Source organism: Rhopilema esculentum, chromosome 21 (assembly GCF_057945365.1).
Source record: "Rhopilema esculentum isolate cy_ngs chromosome 21, ASM5794536v1, whole genome shotgun sequence".
NCBI classification, from domain to species: domain Eukaryota; kingdom Metazoa; phylum Cnidaria; class Scyphozoa; order Rhizostomeae; family Rhizostomatidae; genus Rhopilema; species Rhopilema esculentum.
Genome location: NC_142835.1, coordinates 3148587 through 3166866, shown reverse-complemented (window position 1 = coordinate 3166866; position 18280 = coordinate 3148587). Strand labels below are relative to the sequence as shown.

Genomic DNA, 18280 nt, shown 5'->3' with positions numbered 1-18280 from the left:
TAGGGCCCCAGATGCCTCCGTTACGCCATTGCCAAATGCACAAAAAATTTCTTGACCATGTTCACTAAATTGCGCGTAGATTCTCTCAAGACTTTACCCATTACAAAAGCTCATCTTTAAACAATTTGTACAACCTCTGAAGACTGAGTTCGTAAAATCCAACAAAAAATTCTATCTGACACCATTCAATGCAAAACTGATAAACTGCCATTTGCTAATGCTGACTAAAATCAGATGTTTCATCAACCATGACAGCATAATAGCCACTTGCTTTTACTTGCTCGACAATCCTCTCAATCAAGCATTTTTTGCTGTTCTAGTAGCCTGTACCCCAGTCCTCAAATGCTGCCACATTTATAAATTTGTTCGTGTCGCTTTTTTGTGTTTTCACAAAACAGGTTTCTTCAACATTACTCCATTACTGAGAGCATTCACGATTACGGCCACTTCACTCATCTCAGAGATTTTTAAAAACATTATCAAAAATTGTAGCTTTCTGATACTTTTTGTCGTTTTTGACTATCTACTTGCTTTTGTTTGGGACAGCCAGCCTCACACTTATGACTCACAAATTGCGAAGCAGCTGTTTCTATATAAAAAACTCACTAGCGATCTTGATCAAAGGCTTCTAATTGATAACAAAAAACAAGAACGAAATGTCACGACATAAAAATGGAAACCAGAGACAACTTGAAAAAACCCCCGTCTGGCTATCGATTTGTTGCTTGAGACACAATAAAGACCATTAATAGGATTTAAAAGCAAGTAATCTAATACTAGTATTGTAAAACATGAAAGATGTTTAAAGTTTTGTAAAGTTTGCAAAACTAAAGCTGAATTTTAGTCAACTGAATTATAGTCAATTGAACTGTCAGTCTTAGAACTGAACAAACGTAAAGCGAGCCTTGTGCATTTTGAAATAAGTAAGTATGATTTTCAAGCTTTAACTACAAAAGAACTATTTTCATTGGCTCGTTCTGTGTTCCTATTGTTTTAATTAGCACTATTGTATCGATGGAGATGGTATTTGAATTTGAAATATGCTTACCTCCATGTGCAGTGGACCGATTTTAGTGGCCAATTCCTTTTTTGGTGTTTTACGAAAAAGGGGGTTTCTACAATTTATTTAGAATTTTCTTTTAAATGAAACAGCTTGCATTAAAATTTAATTTAAATTCAATAGGAAAAGATATTGTATTGCAAAAGCACAGAAATCTAGTTGGCACATGTATGGCTTTTCAATGGTTGATATATATTGTGAACCCCTATTTTGTAAAACACCTTTAATTTTGGATTTTTTTTGGAATTGTTTATGCTAGGGTTTTCTTTAAAAATATTCGTGAAAATCTTTTGACAATTCTTGCAAAGCGTGAGGTTTTGAAATGTCGGTAAAGTGAAATGGATTATTACTTGTTTGTTCTAAAGATTGGCAATCAATAAATAGATTTATCTTGAGTAAACCTCGTTGTAAAAACGAGGTAAAGGAGTGTCTCTGGTGTAGAATACTCGGAACAACAGAGTCCGAAATCTGTGCGATCAAACCACAATGAAGTAAGAAGACAAGAAAGCTATGATCGGATAAGAAAGCGCTAAAGGAACTAATCAGAACTCATATTGGAAGTCAAGTAAAGAAAGCAGTAATGGACTCAAACGGTGAAGAGGAGAGACCCCCGCCACCGCCAGTAAGAAATGCATCTGCGAAAGATTTCGACAATAAACCGCTTCCGAACGTACCCCAGCTTGACAGCGAGAAGAAGAACAAGAAGATGAGCTTCAAGTTGTTTCCTGTTTGTAAGTAATATTGAGTGTTTATGAAATTATTATGTTCTCTTCTCATAAATATTTCGATTTTGAATTTGCCTGATTTCCATAAATGTCTACTTTCAGCCAAAAAGAAGCCGGAAATTTCTCTGCCAACCCAGTTTGAACATACAGTTCACGTTGGATTTGATCCCGTAACTGGCGAGTTCACTGTAAGTTATTTTTTATTTTTCGTCGTCTTCTAGTTTTTAGTGAAATTGCTAAAAATTCGAGCTTTTCAATAACATCTAGACCTTTTGCTCAAGTGTGCAGCCATACTCAGTCTTGTAAACAACACTGAATATTGTCGGGCCCCAGCTGTCCAAGATATCATCACTTTCTAAAGGTCGATTAGGCCATTTAGGCCCATTTTGCTCTTTCCGCATCCTGTATTTCGCATCCGGCAACTACTTATTTGTCTCAGACACTCAACATTCCCTTTCACCGATTAACTGATGCAGACACTTCGAGACAACCGGTGCCGTATTTATTTCAACCGGTTATAACTGAGCCCGTTAAACGTAAAGTTTTGCCAAAATTAAAAAACACTTGGAATTTTGAGTCCCGCTTATTTCACGCTCCACTAATTGTTAGATTGAGCTGATGTAAACGAATATCTATTTAATTTCATTGTTTGTTCTAAGAATTACTGATTTTTTTTGTGCTGGGCGCCGTAGTTTGCTGTAAAACTGTATAACAAGACAATAGGCATGTATGTAAATAGTCATGTAAAACTTAACATTTCTTTTTGAAATAATCAAAAGTAAATTACTAACAATGAAGGAAACAAGTGGAAATTGTTTGCATATATTTTGAGACAAAAGTTGGATGTATGGCCGGTCAATGTATAACTGATATGATTCATTTTGGTATTTCCTCATTTTGCCTAATAGGTTTCAATATGGATGGAGAATAAGTGTATATGAAAAAATATAGTTTCAATCAATGCAGTTAATTTTTATCAGTTGCACAGTGGGAGTTCATTATTTCAGCTTGAGTAGAAAGTAGCAATTAGCAATTCAATCAAATTTGGGGCTATAGAACCTAAAGCATGCTGCCCTCCTAGCCATTGTGCCTCCAAGTTTGGTCAGAAATGCAGAAAGCTGTTATTTGTGAATTTTAACAATTAGGACAATTTTTGCACCTTCAGCCTCTTCTCTGATGCATTAAATTCTGTAAAAGAACCATTCTGAACAATTAATCTGATTATGTCAATAAATTTTGATGAAAATTGCTGTTGAATTAGGCGTTATGATTTTTTTACTTGTCTGTGTCAGAAGAAAATCAATCCATTTTACATATATTAAATGCTCTCTTGATTGATAATTTTGGTCATTATTTAGTTTGAGACGATTGCAAAGTAGACCTAATGAATGCTATTGAATGCTATTAAGTTCTGGAGCTTCTAGGAGATTCAAATAAGAATAAAAAGGACATGAGCTAATGCCAGATACTGATAAATCTTATATGAAGAAATTGATTTCAGATTCAGGGTCATGTTAACTGCATTAACCATGGGCTGTAAGACAATTCTAGATGTTTCAATATACATAGTGGACTATACACACATGTTTTAATTTGAACTTGTTTTGTCAAATACTCATGTCCACATTAGTAAAAGTGCTCAATAGGTTTGATGAACAGTCATGCTGCAGCTAATCTGTTGGTATTTAGTTGGTAGTGAGTCTGGAGCATCCATAGTTTATCAGGTCTACATCCTCAAAACAACATTTTTTGTTCCTGTTAGGGACTGTAACCCACTAAAACCCATTAACCTGCCCGAGTTATCAGTCTAAACAAGTAGTAAAACTGGCGACTGATTTTTCCAAATTGTTGTTTTATTTGTAATTTATGTTTAATCCAATAAATCTTGAAGTACATACCATCCTGGTACATAATGATAACCCATATTTTAGTTGACATTTTAAACCAAATAGTCCCTGCACAGTTTTTTCTGGTTGCTTATTTTATTATCAGCAGTCAATATTTCAAGCAGTGAAGTTGATTAGAAAGTGGTCTTGTTCCCTTCCTGATTTTCAGAAATAATTGCCAATACTGTATTCGGTTGGAATATTGAAAGTTTTTACAACAACTTAATCAGAGATTCCAGATAAAGTAGCTTGTATCCTAAAGTATCATTTCAAATTAAAAGCAAATAAATGGTTTTTCTGCTCTCTAAAATATTTGTTTTGAAATTTACAGAGACAAATCATCATCTCCAAAATTTTGAATGCAAAATTAATTGGTTACAGCAGCTTGAATTTTTTCAAATTTATAGAGAAATTTTTTTCTAGATTATTTATATAATTGTAGTTTTATTCAGGGACGCCATAACAACCAAGGGGCAAGGGGGGCAGGTTTGTGTAAAATGACAATTGAAAGATAATTCCCAACTTCTTCTAATTCCTTCTACTAACTGCCATTTTATTTCTCTTATCTGTAGGTATCTTGAAAATTGGCTAATTTATTGCATAAGGAATTATCTTACGTTTTGAGGATTGTCTTCATGAATTAAGCACTACAATCAGAAAATTTATATGAATCTCTCTGATTATTACAATTGGCCAGTTTCAAGGGCACTTTAATGAAAAAGGCTCTCGGCCCCTCTTGCCCCTCTTTTCAAAAGGCAACAGGGGCCATTGACCCCCTGCACACCCACTGTCCGGCATCCCTGGTTTTATTTCATTCTACAAAGTAGATTAATAAGTGATCAAGTTTACAAAGTTACTTTTCTCAGTTTGTTTAGATTTAATGACATTTTAAACTTTTTAACCATAGTACCATTTTAAAAATCCTAGCTTGTTTTCTGCTTACCAATTTAACAGCATTGAATCTTTGTTTTGCTCTTGTATTTTCTAATTCTCGCTCTCAAGCTAATGTTAACTGATATGTTATCAAATCTGTCCAATGGGGAGTACAAAGGGTCTAGGAATTTTTTTGTAAACCACACCATTTTGTGAGCAGCAGTCTTGTGGTTTGCAATATGAAACATTCAGGTGAAAGTGAAATTGCAATTGTTTTGAACAGAAAGTCGTTGTATGTTGACTGTAAGAGTATAAAACCGTCAGGAAGGATAAAACGAGTAGAGTTGTTAGTATGACGGTGTGGAGTTGGTACTGTGTAAATGTAAATTGTCAGGGCGGTATAATTTGAAATTTTTGTCACCTTTTGGTGTCGGTATCATTGTGTGGGTTGTGACTAGGAAATATAACACCGGGATTCGAAACCTCAGTCACATGGTGTGGATTACGTTTTCTTGGTGTTTGAACTTCGGCCATTTCTAAAAAAATATATCTTTGTTTGAAAATTCTTAAAGAGCCCCTTCCTCTCTCATCTCTAAACTCATATGAATTTTTTGTGGCATGTCCTGCAACGTTACCATTAAAACCTCTTTGAATAATGCGCCAGTGGCATTACAAATGAAGTGGAGTACCCCGGAAGGACTACATATACAATTTTATACCACCAGAAAAGACGCCTTTACACCAGGTAGAGGCGAGGGGTGTATCACTCTTTCCAAACAGCGTACGAGATATTTTAACGATAGAATTTTTAAGGATTTTTCGGGGATTTTTCGTGAAAACAAAAGGATTTTCGCCAAAGGCGTACGGAAATCTTGTAAAGTGACATGCCTCTTGGATGTAGGAGTCAGATTTGTCCTGACAGCGACTCTTGTTGTCTATGTTCTTGTTGTTGTTGCGGTTTTTTGCTACAGTTTCATGCGAGGGGCAGTTCACTCTTGCAAATAGCTTACGAGATTTTCCCTAAAGCAAAAGGATTTCTGGGAATTTTCAGTTAAAACAATAGGATTTTCATGAAAGGTGTACGAGATTTTCTTGGATTGATTTGCCCCTCGGTTTCATGTCTTGACTGTCGTCTCGTTTTGCTTGTTTGCGTGAAATTTTCAAACGAAAACGAGGTAACAGACTGCCGACAAAGCCTCTTTTAAAGCAGGGATTATTTTCTCTGGAAATCTTTCAAAAACTGTCAATTTGTTTATTGATTATCGTCTCAATTGAGATTTTGAGACGTATATTGAAGTAACGGTTTTGCATAGTATTTAAAAGTATTAGTAAATTAATTGTTTCATTATAAAGAAAATTCGTCCCATATGAATACTCTTTTATGGGTTTTTTTCGAATTTGGTCATTTTAAATAAAGAAAAGATTTGTTATTCTTCTACCTCGAGACATATTCCATTGTCAATGACTCTATAAAGTCTAATTTTGATGCAGGGGGTTGTGTTGTGGTAACCTCCTCGTTCAGAACATTGTAAGTCAACGAGGTTATCAGCTTGTTTCCTCAGGATTCCATTGGCTAGTTTTGAATTTGTTTTTGTATGTTTAATTGAAATTCGTTGACATAGGCGGAGGTTTTTTGTTTTACTGGAATGGTCAGGGGACGGCTTGTTTTTTTAAAAGTGGAGCAGAATAAATTTTGAAGAAAACAGCTTTCTGTGATGATCGAACAGAATTCAATATGTGGTGTATGTTGCAGCCAAATGTTTGTACCGTTCGTTTTCAAAGAGAATGGTATACAATGGTCTATATATGACATATAAACACATCTCTTTGAGAAATAACAAATTATTTTCAAAACCTGATTATTCTCCCGAACTATTAGTTGCGACACTTACAGTGCTCTTAACAAAACAACCTGTTTTTAACTACTTAGGTGTATGTGTCAGCTCTTTTCTTGCACCAACATCCCTGACAGTGAGATGTGTAAGTACTATTTCTGAAAACGAAGCTCGTGGACCTTTCACATCCAGACAAGGCTATGTAGGAAGTAGTTACCCCCGTTTTATGTCTGCAACAACGTCATCGTGCCAAATGTTGACGGTAGTCAGTCGTATGGTTTAAGTTGAGCGAAACGAGGAGTCTGACGAATCTATTTGTATGTTATCGTTTTTTACGGGCTCGATATGTGCAGCAAAGCTGTTTTTCAGCATAAATTTCGTTGCGATTACGGAAGCACGGACAAAAAAAGTTCTTCAAAGAAAAAGGTTTGTGTTGGTTGGTGCTTTAGATGAGATGAGTTAATGCGCAGTTTGTAAGCATATGTTTCTGATCAGTTTGTTTTGCTTACTACAAATTTCTTGTTTATTTGTTGTTTATTGTATCTAGAACGTTTCATATCAATGTAATATGATCTTCGTCCACACTATTTTTACGCTAACTTGGTATGTTGGTTTACGTCACAGGACTAAATTTGATTCGATCCGGCAAAATCTTATGGGTATTTCCGTTTATCTGTTTTTTTATAAATTGTAGGTTTGTTCAGTTCAATTTATGTATATTTTAAAATTCCACTACTAACAATGAATTAATTGTCCTATATTAACAAAACAGACTACATACACTTTGTGTATCTATTAAATACTATTGATACTCTTTCTTGTTGTTTTTACTAGATTTTAACTCAAAAGAAGGGAAAGTAATCTAAGAAAACTTTTCTTGTATTGAGTGAAACGTTTTGTGTTTATGTTACACAAAGGACACTCAACGATTGTGGAAAAAAGAATAAAATTATAGACCCGTTACTCGTTCGCTGTCAGCTATTGTCGCACACTGTGAAATTTGCTGAGGATCTTTAAGTTTTTTTATTTGTTTTTTAATCAAAGACCAAGTTCCAAAGCATGTATAAAGTATCGCCAGATCTCCCCCACTTTGTATAGCAAAATGCTGAATTTCATGCATAGAGCGTAGATAGTTAGCCTATTTTAAGAGAAGCTCTGATTGCCACCAAAAGGAAAATAGTATTTAGGAATTGACATCTGTCTCTCAGACATGATTGATCCATTTTTTCGGATATTATCGAATTTTAGACCATCTATATCATATGAATTATTGTTTTTCCCAGGATTGTTTTGTTAACATCAATAATTTTGAAATAAAGCCATTAATATTTAAATTCAATTATTTTTTTCTGAGTTATTATGCTTCAATCTATGCTCTTAGATTAAATTCTAATTAACATTTTGTTTTATTCTTTTCAATATTTCATATTTTCGTTATTGGCAATTGTTAGCGGTGAATCCATGCGGTCATTTTTGTTTATCACTCATAAGAAACGAAAGCAAAAGCACTGCTGCCATGGTCCACTGATTGCGTCTGTAACGGTTCTCCTTCATATGTTGCCGGTGACAGCCTCAAGCTGGCTGCAAACAGGTCTAAAATAAAATAGTTTTATGGTCGAAATCTTCGTCACTTTTTTCTTACTGAATTGAGCCGTGTACCTGAGCTAATAAGATCAATTTTATCAGCTCTCGGTTAAATGTGTGAAATATTGAATCTTCCAAAACGTAAAACTGGATTTCGGTTTGTTTACATACAGGCATGCCAAAGAAATGATACCTCATTTTTTAAGAAACTGTTGAAAAAAGAAGTCATTATTAAATTCTGGTCAAACATTTTTCATTTTTCTTTTTCAATTTAGTCGTAAACCTCTTTAGTATAATCCTCTTTTTAACAAGATTAAATTATCGTGTATATCAGAAAATTTCTTGCCTTGAATTGACATCAGTTTTCTCTTGTTTGCAGGGAATGCCAGAGCAATGGGCAAAGTTGCTACAGATTTCCAACATTACTCCTACAGAACAGAAGAAGAACCCCCAGGTAATTTTTTCTATTGACAGCTCATCCCTTAGGCACCTCTCTAAACTCACTCTGCTATGGGAAACGGATTCTTGTAATATATATTCTTAATGGCGTATTCCTGTTGTAGGGTGCTTTATTTTATTAGATACAAAAATCGGTTTGTGATCTCTTCCACAATGTTCTGTCTATTCTTATAGTTGTTCTGTCTACTAAAAACGGTACAATACGCTTCGAAGTCAATTCGTTCCAACTTTCGCACAATAATTTTTTTAATAACTGACGTGCTATAAACGGCCTTTTGTTTCTATAAACGTCCCCCTGGTTCCTGTAAACACCCCTCCAGCAAAGATGTGGGTCTTTCTTCGCTTAGACGATATCGAACCCCATGATGTTTAGCATAGGCCCTTGGCAACTATCGGATGTGTCCATGTGTGTTTATTTCTTCTTTTTACAGGCTGTAATTGACGTCTTGAACTTCTTTGATTCATCAACAAACAAAGCAACAACCGAAGAAACAAAATTCATGACAGTTAACAAGCCTGGTTAGCCATTTTTCTGTTTTTCTACTTCGTTTTGCATCTGTTTAAAAAGATTGTCCTTGTGGATTGTCCTGAAATGTAAAAAGTGGGTATGGTAGGCTTTCGGGGGCTTTGGATGGCTATGGGTGTTTGGGGGATTGCAGGTTTGGAGCATTCACCCTCTAGCACTCACCCTCTAATTCCTCAAACCGCTTCTAGCCTTCCTTTCCCCAAAGAGAGACAGTATTAATATGGTACAATCTTAAGGTAGGGGGCCAAGGGGTAGTCGTGGAAAAATTCTAAAGAATATAGATAGATAGACCACATTGGCTGTTAGTTTTCACTATTAAGTTATAATACTGGCTGGTTTTGATGACCTTGTCATAGGTGGCCCGATGTGCGAGAAAAACTGAATTTTAACGTGAATCCTGGAGCTTTTCAAAGTTTTGTAAAGATAGGTCAACAATACCTCCGGTTTTTGTTATTAACTTTAAAGAATTGTTTAAGTAACCATTTATTTTAGATTTGAATAGGAATATCAATTTTTGATGGAACGGGCAAAAACAGGAAGCCGCTATGTCATGCTGCCAAAGATTTTGACTCAGAATGTAGTTGTGTAGGGGAGCCATTTGTTTACATCCAGAAAACAAAACAGTATTCGATCGTGCCAAACTCTTGTCTCACAAACAACTTGCTTCTTAAATGATCTTTCAAAGCTTTTAAGATCAGAACTTATTGTTGCACAAAATCCACAACAGTGCATTTCCTTTCTTATTTTCACGACGTCTTCCTGCGAACATTGCTTGTTTGCTTCTAGACGTTACGGTTTAATCCGTTCTTTGTCATTTTTGTTTGTTTCATAGCCATGCTGCTGTAGCCATGGCAGAATTACTGGAATAGAGATAAAAAACAGAGAATATATATATGTAATATAACTTTTTTTTCAGGTACTGATCTTATTGGTGTACAATACTCTGCTGAAGCAAAAAATAGATATTATGAAAAAGCAGATATACCTGGAGCTGTAAGTACACAAGGGAGATAATGTCATTATGTTTAATTCTTTTCACTGTTTAGACATTCATGTAGCCATCATTACGGAGGAATCTATTAGCATTAAGAGCAGTATGGACAATATTCTGATTCATGTGATATCTGTTTCCTAACAAAAAGTATGAATGGTGTAATTCTTCGTATTTAATAAGCTGCTAAGGTCAGTCTGCTCCTCAGCTTTTGCTGGACTTTGTCCAATTAAGGAGTTTTTCAGATAATGAAAGCAAGATGACCATCACACTTTTTAGGAACCTTAAGTTGACAGATCCCAATATGTCATTGGCTAGCTATGTTTAATGATATACATATATCAGGTTGATGCTTGAGATAAAGAAATCCTAATGCTGTTAGTATGCCTGTTTCTAAAAGCAGCTATTTCTCGTTTTTGTTGTACAGAAGCCACATAACCATGCAGTCGATGACTCGAGTAAGGATGTTCCACCGGCGGTGCCCTCACGGCCTGAACACACCAAATCTAGGGTGAGTTTCACGACGATGCATATGTTATTATCATGTACAGAAAGTAAGCAATAGGTGAAATATATATCAGGGACCTATGATATTTTTTTTTTGTATATGCAGCTATGCTTTATTGCGGGGGTGTCCAACATTCGCCCCGTGGGCCAGATGTGACCTGCGAGGGCATATTATGTGACCCTTGCTAAGTCAATGATTTTTTATAATAATTTAGTCCATAAGCTATGTCTGTGGAGTGCCATTCCCGTTGAAATTTTCATGATTCATTATTGGGCACACTTTCCCATTACTATAAGCAGGCGTTTCTAGTACAAAGCTGAACAGAACAAGTCAAAGCTACAATCTAAGCATACAGAGAAACATCTACGTGACTTTTATCGCACCTTTAATGTGCGATGTGAATAGTTTTTCTGCAAACAACAAATGTAACATTTCACATTGATAACCTTTTTATGTAACTGTTTGTGTAACTTTTCGTGTAATTTTTCATGTAACTGTAATTATTAATCCATTTACTGTTCAATACAAAGTTTAGCGATGGTTTACAAAATTTTTCATCTGGCCCGCCTGTGTAGTAAGATTTTCTCTATGGCCCAGCCAAAAATAAGTTGGACACCCCTGCTTCATTGTCTTCTTTTCTGTTTAACTTTGATGGATTCTGATAATATTTATAAATGCTCCACATTTTCTTAACGAATGCTAACCTTTCCTGCTACTATCTCACAAACAAACAACTTACGCAAGGCCTAATCGTTTATCCTTGATTCGTTTTTCCTTAAGTATATTACCGCTGAGCAAATCGCCGGATCGCAAGGGAAGTCCTTTCCGCAACAACAGCAACAAGAAAATGAAGGTGAGGTTTCGAGCTCCGGTTTAATCAGCGTTACGTTGAGCAGGCTTGAACATCTTTTAAAGGTCAATTTCACGACTAAACCACATTATTCTTCAATCACAATAGGATTTGCTTTTGGTTTTTTGGTGTTAGAGCATGGTGCTCTTTTTAGTGACCCAAGCTACTCTTTCCTAAAGCTTCGTATAGTTGCTAATTTCTCATTCGCTTTGATTACTGTTGGACTCATTTGTCTGTTGCTAGAAAGATTTGTGCAAAAAGACCAGATGTAAAAGTCTAGATCTTTTAATCTTGCAAGATTTTTGTCAAGCAATATGTTAACATTTGTCCTGCTAAAAGTCTGTTTTTTATCATTTTGAAATGCTACAGCACATTGGTATATTAGAGATGATCTATCTCAGAACCATTTTGTATCGTAAATTGCTTATGCAACTTGAAGTCTAAGTAAGTGCCCACGGCGTTAAGGTTATCCCGCAATGTTTCTTAATGCATTTGGCAGTTTTCCAGATGATTTAAGAAGATGCATCGAAAATTGCCCCATGAGTCACAAGATTGATATTTTAAAAGAAACATACTTGGACATCTTAAACGAGGCTGTAATCACCAGAATTGCTGCAGCCTTCGTGCTGTCAATTTAGGCCCAGCTGACTATTTCATCTTTCGTACTTTCATGGGCCTATCTCTATTTAGCCAAGCAAAACCAACAACAAATCAGGAAGAGGAAAATGACAGACGAGGAGATAATGGCAAAACTTCGTAAGTATCGCTCTTTCAATACGTTTATTGTAGAATATATGATAAGTTGAAGTGGATCTAATCTTTGTGGCCTTTAATGTCCCTTTGCTTGCTATTGAGGCATGTGTCATAGACGGCTTGTATATTGATTCCAGTGCCACCAACACTCACCATCGAAAGTATTAAACTATTCAACTTTATTAGTGACGGATGCTCAGTTTCTCTTTGTTTTTTCGTTCTGTCAATTTCGTTTTAAGTTTCAAGACTGAACAGTCTTCAAGGTGTTATTTGTATTCATACATATGCTGTGTCATATGTAACGATGTCCTGAATCTAATTCAAGGAACGATAGTCAGTATTGGTGATCCAAAAAAGAAGTATACAAAGTTCGAAAAAATAGGACAAGGGTGAGTTTTCTATTTTGGCTCTCTGTATTCGTAGTTTTCACTGTTTCGATAGATTAATTTGGCTTCCAGTTTCCATGTCCTTAGTAGCCACTTCTCATAATCGTTCCATATTCCTTGACAACAAAAGGGATTCTGTCTGTCAACTTTTCACATTTCGTTTTTTAAGCCAGTGGTCAAATGGTTAGAGTTCTTAGTCGCAGTGCTGAAGTTTTTGGTACGAATCCAAGCTTATGATATGGAACCATGTCTCTCTTTCCAACCAGCAGCGAATGGGTACCAATTTTTAACATTGGCGGGTTAAAGCAAGCACAAGGAACTGGCCATCCTGCCTCATCATATTGTTGGCCTAGGACAGGTGCCCTTTCCAACAAACAGCTCCTCTTCATTTGGATCGGATATGGGGCGAACCTTTACCATTCAGTCATCTATTTACAGGGTAGCTTTTAACGCCTTTCATATATCTCTTTTTGAGCTTTTAGTACAACGTAAGTTACTTGGTTTTAACAAGAACCTCTATTTTTCAACAGTGCTTCTGGAACAGTTTATACGGCAATAGAAATAGCCACTGGTCATGAGGTAAGATAGCAAGAAGACTTTTAATTATTCAAGACTCATAGCTAGCAGAAAAATTCCCTTGCAATTAACTTCACATGATGAACCTCTTGTGTGAGTTTGAAATATGGAAAAGAGGCTACAATTTGTATACAAAGTAGCCCGACGAAGTAGCCCGACGCTGTAGTGATGTCAGTGGTTGTTTATTAGTGTCACGACAAAACTGTTTCGTTCCTAACGTTAGTGAATTGTTCAAGTGGAATCAGGACCTCTTTGCCTGGTCATATAGAGATTTAAAGCGCCAGTATAACATTATGCATGACAATATGCTCATGTTATTGGTGGAAAACTTGCGATTTTTTGTTAAAAATTTATTCTGCATTTAAAGTCTAAGCGATATGCTACTCTCTGCCCAGGTTGCAATCAAGCAGATGAATTTGTCACAGCAACCTAAAAAAGTGAGTTACTGAAGCTTTTTCACTGTAAAAAAACGAAACTGTTGCGTTGGTATGGGATATCAAGGCGAATATTATTATGTATGAAGCTGCTTTCCTTTAGGAACGAATTTTATGTTATAAATCGAATTTTCATAGAAAAGGTCTTAACGGGAGGACCTGGCTTTGAATACGCTATTGGACGTTGTTGCAAAGTCAAAGATCGTGGGAATGTTGGAAAATGGAACATAATAGTTTGCAAAACCGGGGGTTTTACCCCTTGAAAGCTGACCTATTTTGATCACGTGAACAGAAGCAATTACGAACAACGACCTTTGATTTTCTTTTTTTTAGGGGGTTACCATTGAACTATTATGTAATGCTTAAAGCAGAATTATTGCTTGTAGTAAGTTTTTTCTTTTTAGAACTTTTTTATATTTCACATCATTTCGTCTACAGGAATTAATTATTAATGAAATTTTGGTTATGAGAGAAAACAAGCATCCGAACATTGTTAACTATGTTGACAGCTACCTGGTAGGCGAGGAGCTTTGGGTAAGAAATATAATTCTTATTTGTTCATTGTTGTCATCACCCTGCATCTAAATGTATTTATGTTTTCAATTTTTGATGTAAACAGAAAAGCGATAAGCTTGTGTTTAATCAATGGTATCTCTTCTTTCATTTTGTATTATAAGCTTCATCATCATTTGTTTTCTCAAACTGCTTGAAACCTTCTGCACCTGCTTTCGACTAAATCAGTTTAATCTTGACAATCTACTGATAGTATGAAAGGGCAAAGATGTTTAGAGAATGAGGATCTTTGAAAAATGTGTAATCTCGGTCGGTTTTTGAAAGGGTATAGAAAGGAGATTTAAAATACTTAAAACTCTCCGTTTCATTGAGATAAATATTTTATTGTTGAATTTTTGATTCTGTAATATTCAGGTTGTTATGGAGTACCTTGCTGGTGGTTCTTTGACCGACGTTGTCACAGAAACATGTATGGACGAAGGACAGATTTCTGCTGTTTGCAGAGAGGTTAGTTCGCCAAATTTTTGCCTAAATCTTCCGAAAGAGCTTGCGAAAAATTGATTAGGTTTGAAGCTTTCTGCTCACTTTTTCACCATACTTATGTTTTTGATTGGCGGAAACGTGCACCTTGAAAACTGAGTGAATATTTATGCATCTCAGCTTCTTCTCTCCACTGTATGCCTATTATTCTTTCAGCAAAAATACAATTGCCTTCAAGCTCAAGTGCGAAATTTTTTCCAGATTTGATCTTTCTCCGTCCCCCGCTTATCAAATAATGCTTTCATTCGAGCCAGTGAAAAAGGTCCATTTTATAGCAGTTATCCAGTTCATCTTTGTAAAAAAAATTATTGCAGTCATTGTTGCCTCCATTCCAGCTGCGTATCAGGAATTGAACCTTTTCGTTACAGTCACAGTTTTCATGTCTTATTTTCACGTTAATTTTGGTCCGTATTTTAGTGCCTTCAAGCTCTGGAATTCTTACATGGCAACGGAGTTATCCACAGGGATATCAAGAGTGACAACATTTTACTCGGAATGGAAGGAAGCGTCAAACTCAGTGAGCTTTTTGCCATATATTTATTTCATTTGTTCGAAAATAATTTTGAAAATACCTTATAAGATGTTTTTTGGGGGATGGAGTGTGAATTTGAACCTTCAGTTCTTAGTCATTGTAGTTTCACGTGATATTTTCAGCGCTATGGCAATAAATTCCAATTATCACAAACGTGTGATGGCACCATGTGTATGGTTGATCCATATTGTAGCTGATGATCTTTGTTTTTCTAGCTGATTTTGGCTTCTGTGCTACCATTACCCCTGAACAGAACAAACGGACAACAATGGTTGGCACACCTTACTGGATGGCACCCGAGGTTGTCACGAGAAAGCAATATGGACCTAAAGTTGACATTTGGAGTTTGGGTATCATGGCGATTGAAATGATTGAGGGGGAGCCACCCTATTTGAATGAAAATCCACTGAGGGTTGGTTTTTTTTGTTATCATGTTGTCAGTTAATGTCTCGGCGATTGTCTATTATGCAGGATCCTCCATATTTCCTTGAATTGAATTACTATTTGAACTGTAGAGGATTAACTAGCATTATTTCTTAATTCCTATGCAGAAAATGTAAACAGATTGACACTAACTATGTTCATTGATTCTAGGCCTTGTATCTGATTGCGACAAATGGCACACCAGAGCTCCAACACCCAGAGAGACTGTCGCCTGTTTTTAGGGACTTTCTACAACACACTCTAGAAATGGATGTCGATAAAAGACCCACAGCCAGAGGCTTGCTAAATGTATGTTTGTTTTTCTAGTAAACCTTCTTTGTTGTTCTGCCTTAAAGCATTTGGTGAATTTTGGTATCAAAAGTTTTATGGCGAGTCATGGTCTCTGAAAAAGTCATTATTTGTATTGCCATGCCTCTGAACATTCTAGTTTTGACTGTAATGTTGTCAAACTGAAACTGAAAATCTTTAGTCAGTTTGGGAAATGGGCTATTCCCCAAATGGAAAGTTGAGGATTGGAGAGGGATTGGAGAGGGATTGGAATCCTGTCACATACACTAACTAAAGTATGTTTCTGGCCCACACTGTTGCAAATGGGAGTTTTGCTGTCCCTTATTGCTGTCCCTCCGTAGTGCTAGTAGGTGCAACTTTTTGCTGTCCAATTTTAGGGCTCAAGCCTTAGATAGTTTCTTGTCAAAGTATTCTCTTTGTGTTTTTAATTCTGCCATTTACGTTGGTTTTCAACTATTTTCTCCTTTCCATAGCATCCATTCTTGAAACAAGCGAAGCCACTGGCAAGCCTCCAGCCTCTGATATTAGCAGCAAAGGAGGCGGCTGCACGTCACGGATAATTAAAAGTTGTATAAATATTTTAGAATAAATTTGCATAATTGGTATATTTCAACCAAAGAAAGAAGAATTACTCTGTAATCAAATGTGTATGAAATCAAGACAGACGAAATTATGACCAATCTTAGACAAAATTTTGGTTTTAATTGACAGGTGTCGCAAATATCAGCTGGTCATGTAGCAAAATATTGTGCGCATTTCCTAACGGTAGCCATCTTTTCAATGTAAAACAATGCGATTAGCCGTTTGTATGCGAGTCGTAGTGAACTGAACCATTTCAGTCTTAGATTGCCCTGGGTGAACCGACCCCAACGAATCCATTAGATTTAGTTGGTTTGTATTTTACGTGGATTGGTAGCTATCGACTTCTCTGTATCAAAGATTTCAAACCTAGGCCAAACTAGAAACATAAAGCTAGCACCTACTTAGACAGTGATATCCACTCAACATATCCCACCGACATATTTGTAACAATAATACTTAATAAACATTCGCTAAACGTAGATGTCTATTATAAATCTTGTGTATGTGGCTGTCGGTTTTGTATCAATCTTTCCCTTACAAAATAGATTTGAATATGTTTTTCCGCTTTTCTATCATCATTTTCCCCGCATTCATCATTACACCTATTCAATCACTGTTGTAAACAGTTTGTTGTTGACAAATCTCTTATCAATATCGCAATGTTAATCGCTTCATCAGCGTAACATTATTTTGATTATTTTGAACTTTTTAATGGTCTATTTTTTCATTCTGTTTCCTCATATATGTAGATCTTCTCTAACCAGAACTCGCCTGTGTATCCATTATGTGTAGGATTTACATAATATTTTTTTACACTTGAGCGGTAATTACTTGACGCCCTTCACGATGCATATGTTTAACAGAGAATTGTACGCAGAAAATAAGTAGTCCAAACATGTACTGTCTTTGTTAAATGTTTCTTAATAATAGGGCGCGAAAAATAGCGGATATATGTAACTTGAACCAACGTCTTTTTATAGCACAGTTGTGACAGGCAGCAGAAAGACTATTTCGAAAGGTATAAAAACATGCTGATATTTTTACCTCTATTCACGGCATCTCCTCAACAAATTGTACATGGTTGTAGGTACGTTGGTACACTGAGAAGCAAATTTTTTCATTTAGCAATGCAACCCCTCTCGAATTTTCTTTCCTTTACCCCTTGCCATGCGTCTTTCCACCTTTGAATAATACCCCCTAGGTTGACATTTGACCCCCTTTAGTTTTATTTCTATTGACAGTCAGAGTATCCTTCTTTGTTTTAATTTTACTATGAACTATCTACTTCGATCGATTGCTAAAATTTATCGTAAGATATGTTTTATTGAATGTGACTTCATGTGGTTGTTTTGATATAATCTAGACCGTAGGCATATCTATACTTGTTATTTCTTATGTCGCACCTGTAGTTGTGGATAGCGTTGGACAGTGAGAAAATTTATTCTACATTACAGGGGGGGCGCCTAGAAATTCAAAGTGGGGGAGGGAGGGCTCGAGTTGATGGCATCATTTGACTGAAAAGCAACTCTTGAAAAACGCACTAGGATGCTTCACTGTGTGTTATGCTTTTGATTTTATGCAAAGCGAGCGGGAGATATTTGCGGCCACGCCCTTAAGATTAGCTTAAAAACATGTCAGAATATTTCTTGCAGTCATTTTCTTGCAGTCTGTTCTCAGTAAATCTTGAAATGATTTTTAGTGTCAAATATCTGCAGATATATTGAACCGCAAAAACCTTTCTTAAGAATATAAGCTTTTCCCTTAAATTTTAATCAGAATTGAAAACAGAGACATTATTTAAATGGAGATGCTTTAGTTAACGTTATGCTAAAGTCAACTTTTTCTAGCCCTATCAGCCGCTAAATGAAGACATCTTTTCATGAAAAAGGATGCACATAAGCTTCTGGAGCAAGCTTTTGCTTGCATGATAAGGAG

The 18280-nt window shown here is 36.0% G+C and overlaps 1 protein-coding gene across 2 annotated transcripts; it reads left to right on the top strand.

The window, feature by feature from the left end:
- Positions 1–1487: 1487 nt before the first annotated feature.
- Positions 1488–17720, top strand: LOC135684420 (serine/threonine-protein kinase PAK 3). 2 transcript variants are annotated; one of them, XM_065199979.2, is made up of 17 exons: positions 1488–1791; positions 1888–1973; positions 8343–8417; positions 8854–8941; positions 9865–9941; positions 10367–10450; positions 11228–11300; positions 11988–12053; positions 12376–12439; positions 12967–13015; positions 13408–13449; positions 13885–13980; positions 14374–14466; positions 14917–15016; positions 15247–15443; positions 15626–15763; positions 16237–17720. In XM_065199979.2, exons 1-17 carry the CDS (start codon positions 1641–1643, stop codon positions 16321–16323), a joined length of 1566 nt encoding a protein of 521 aa, XP_065056051.1. In that variant the 5' UTR covers positions 1488–1640; the 3' UTR covers positions 16324–17720. The 2 variants fall into 2 exon arrangements, with proteins under 2 accessions (XP_065056051.1, XP_065056052.1); XM_065199980.2 differs by lacking the exons at positions 1488–1791; positions 1888–1973 and adding an exon at positions 3967–6805.
- The last annotated feature ends 560 nt before the right edge of the window (positions 17721–18280 follow it).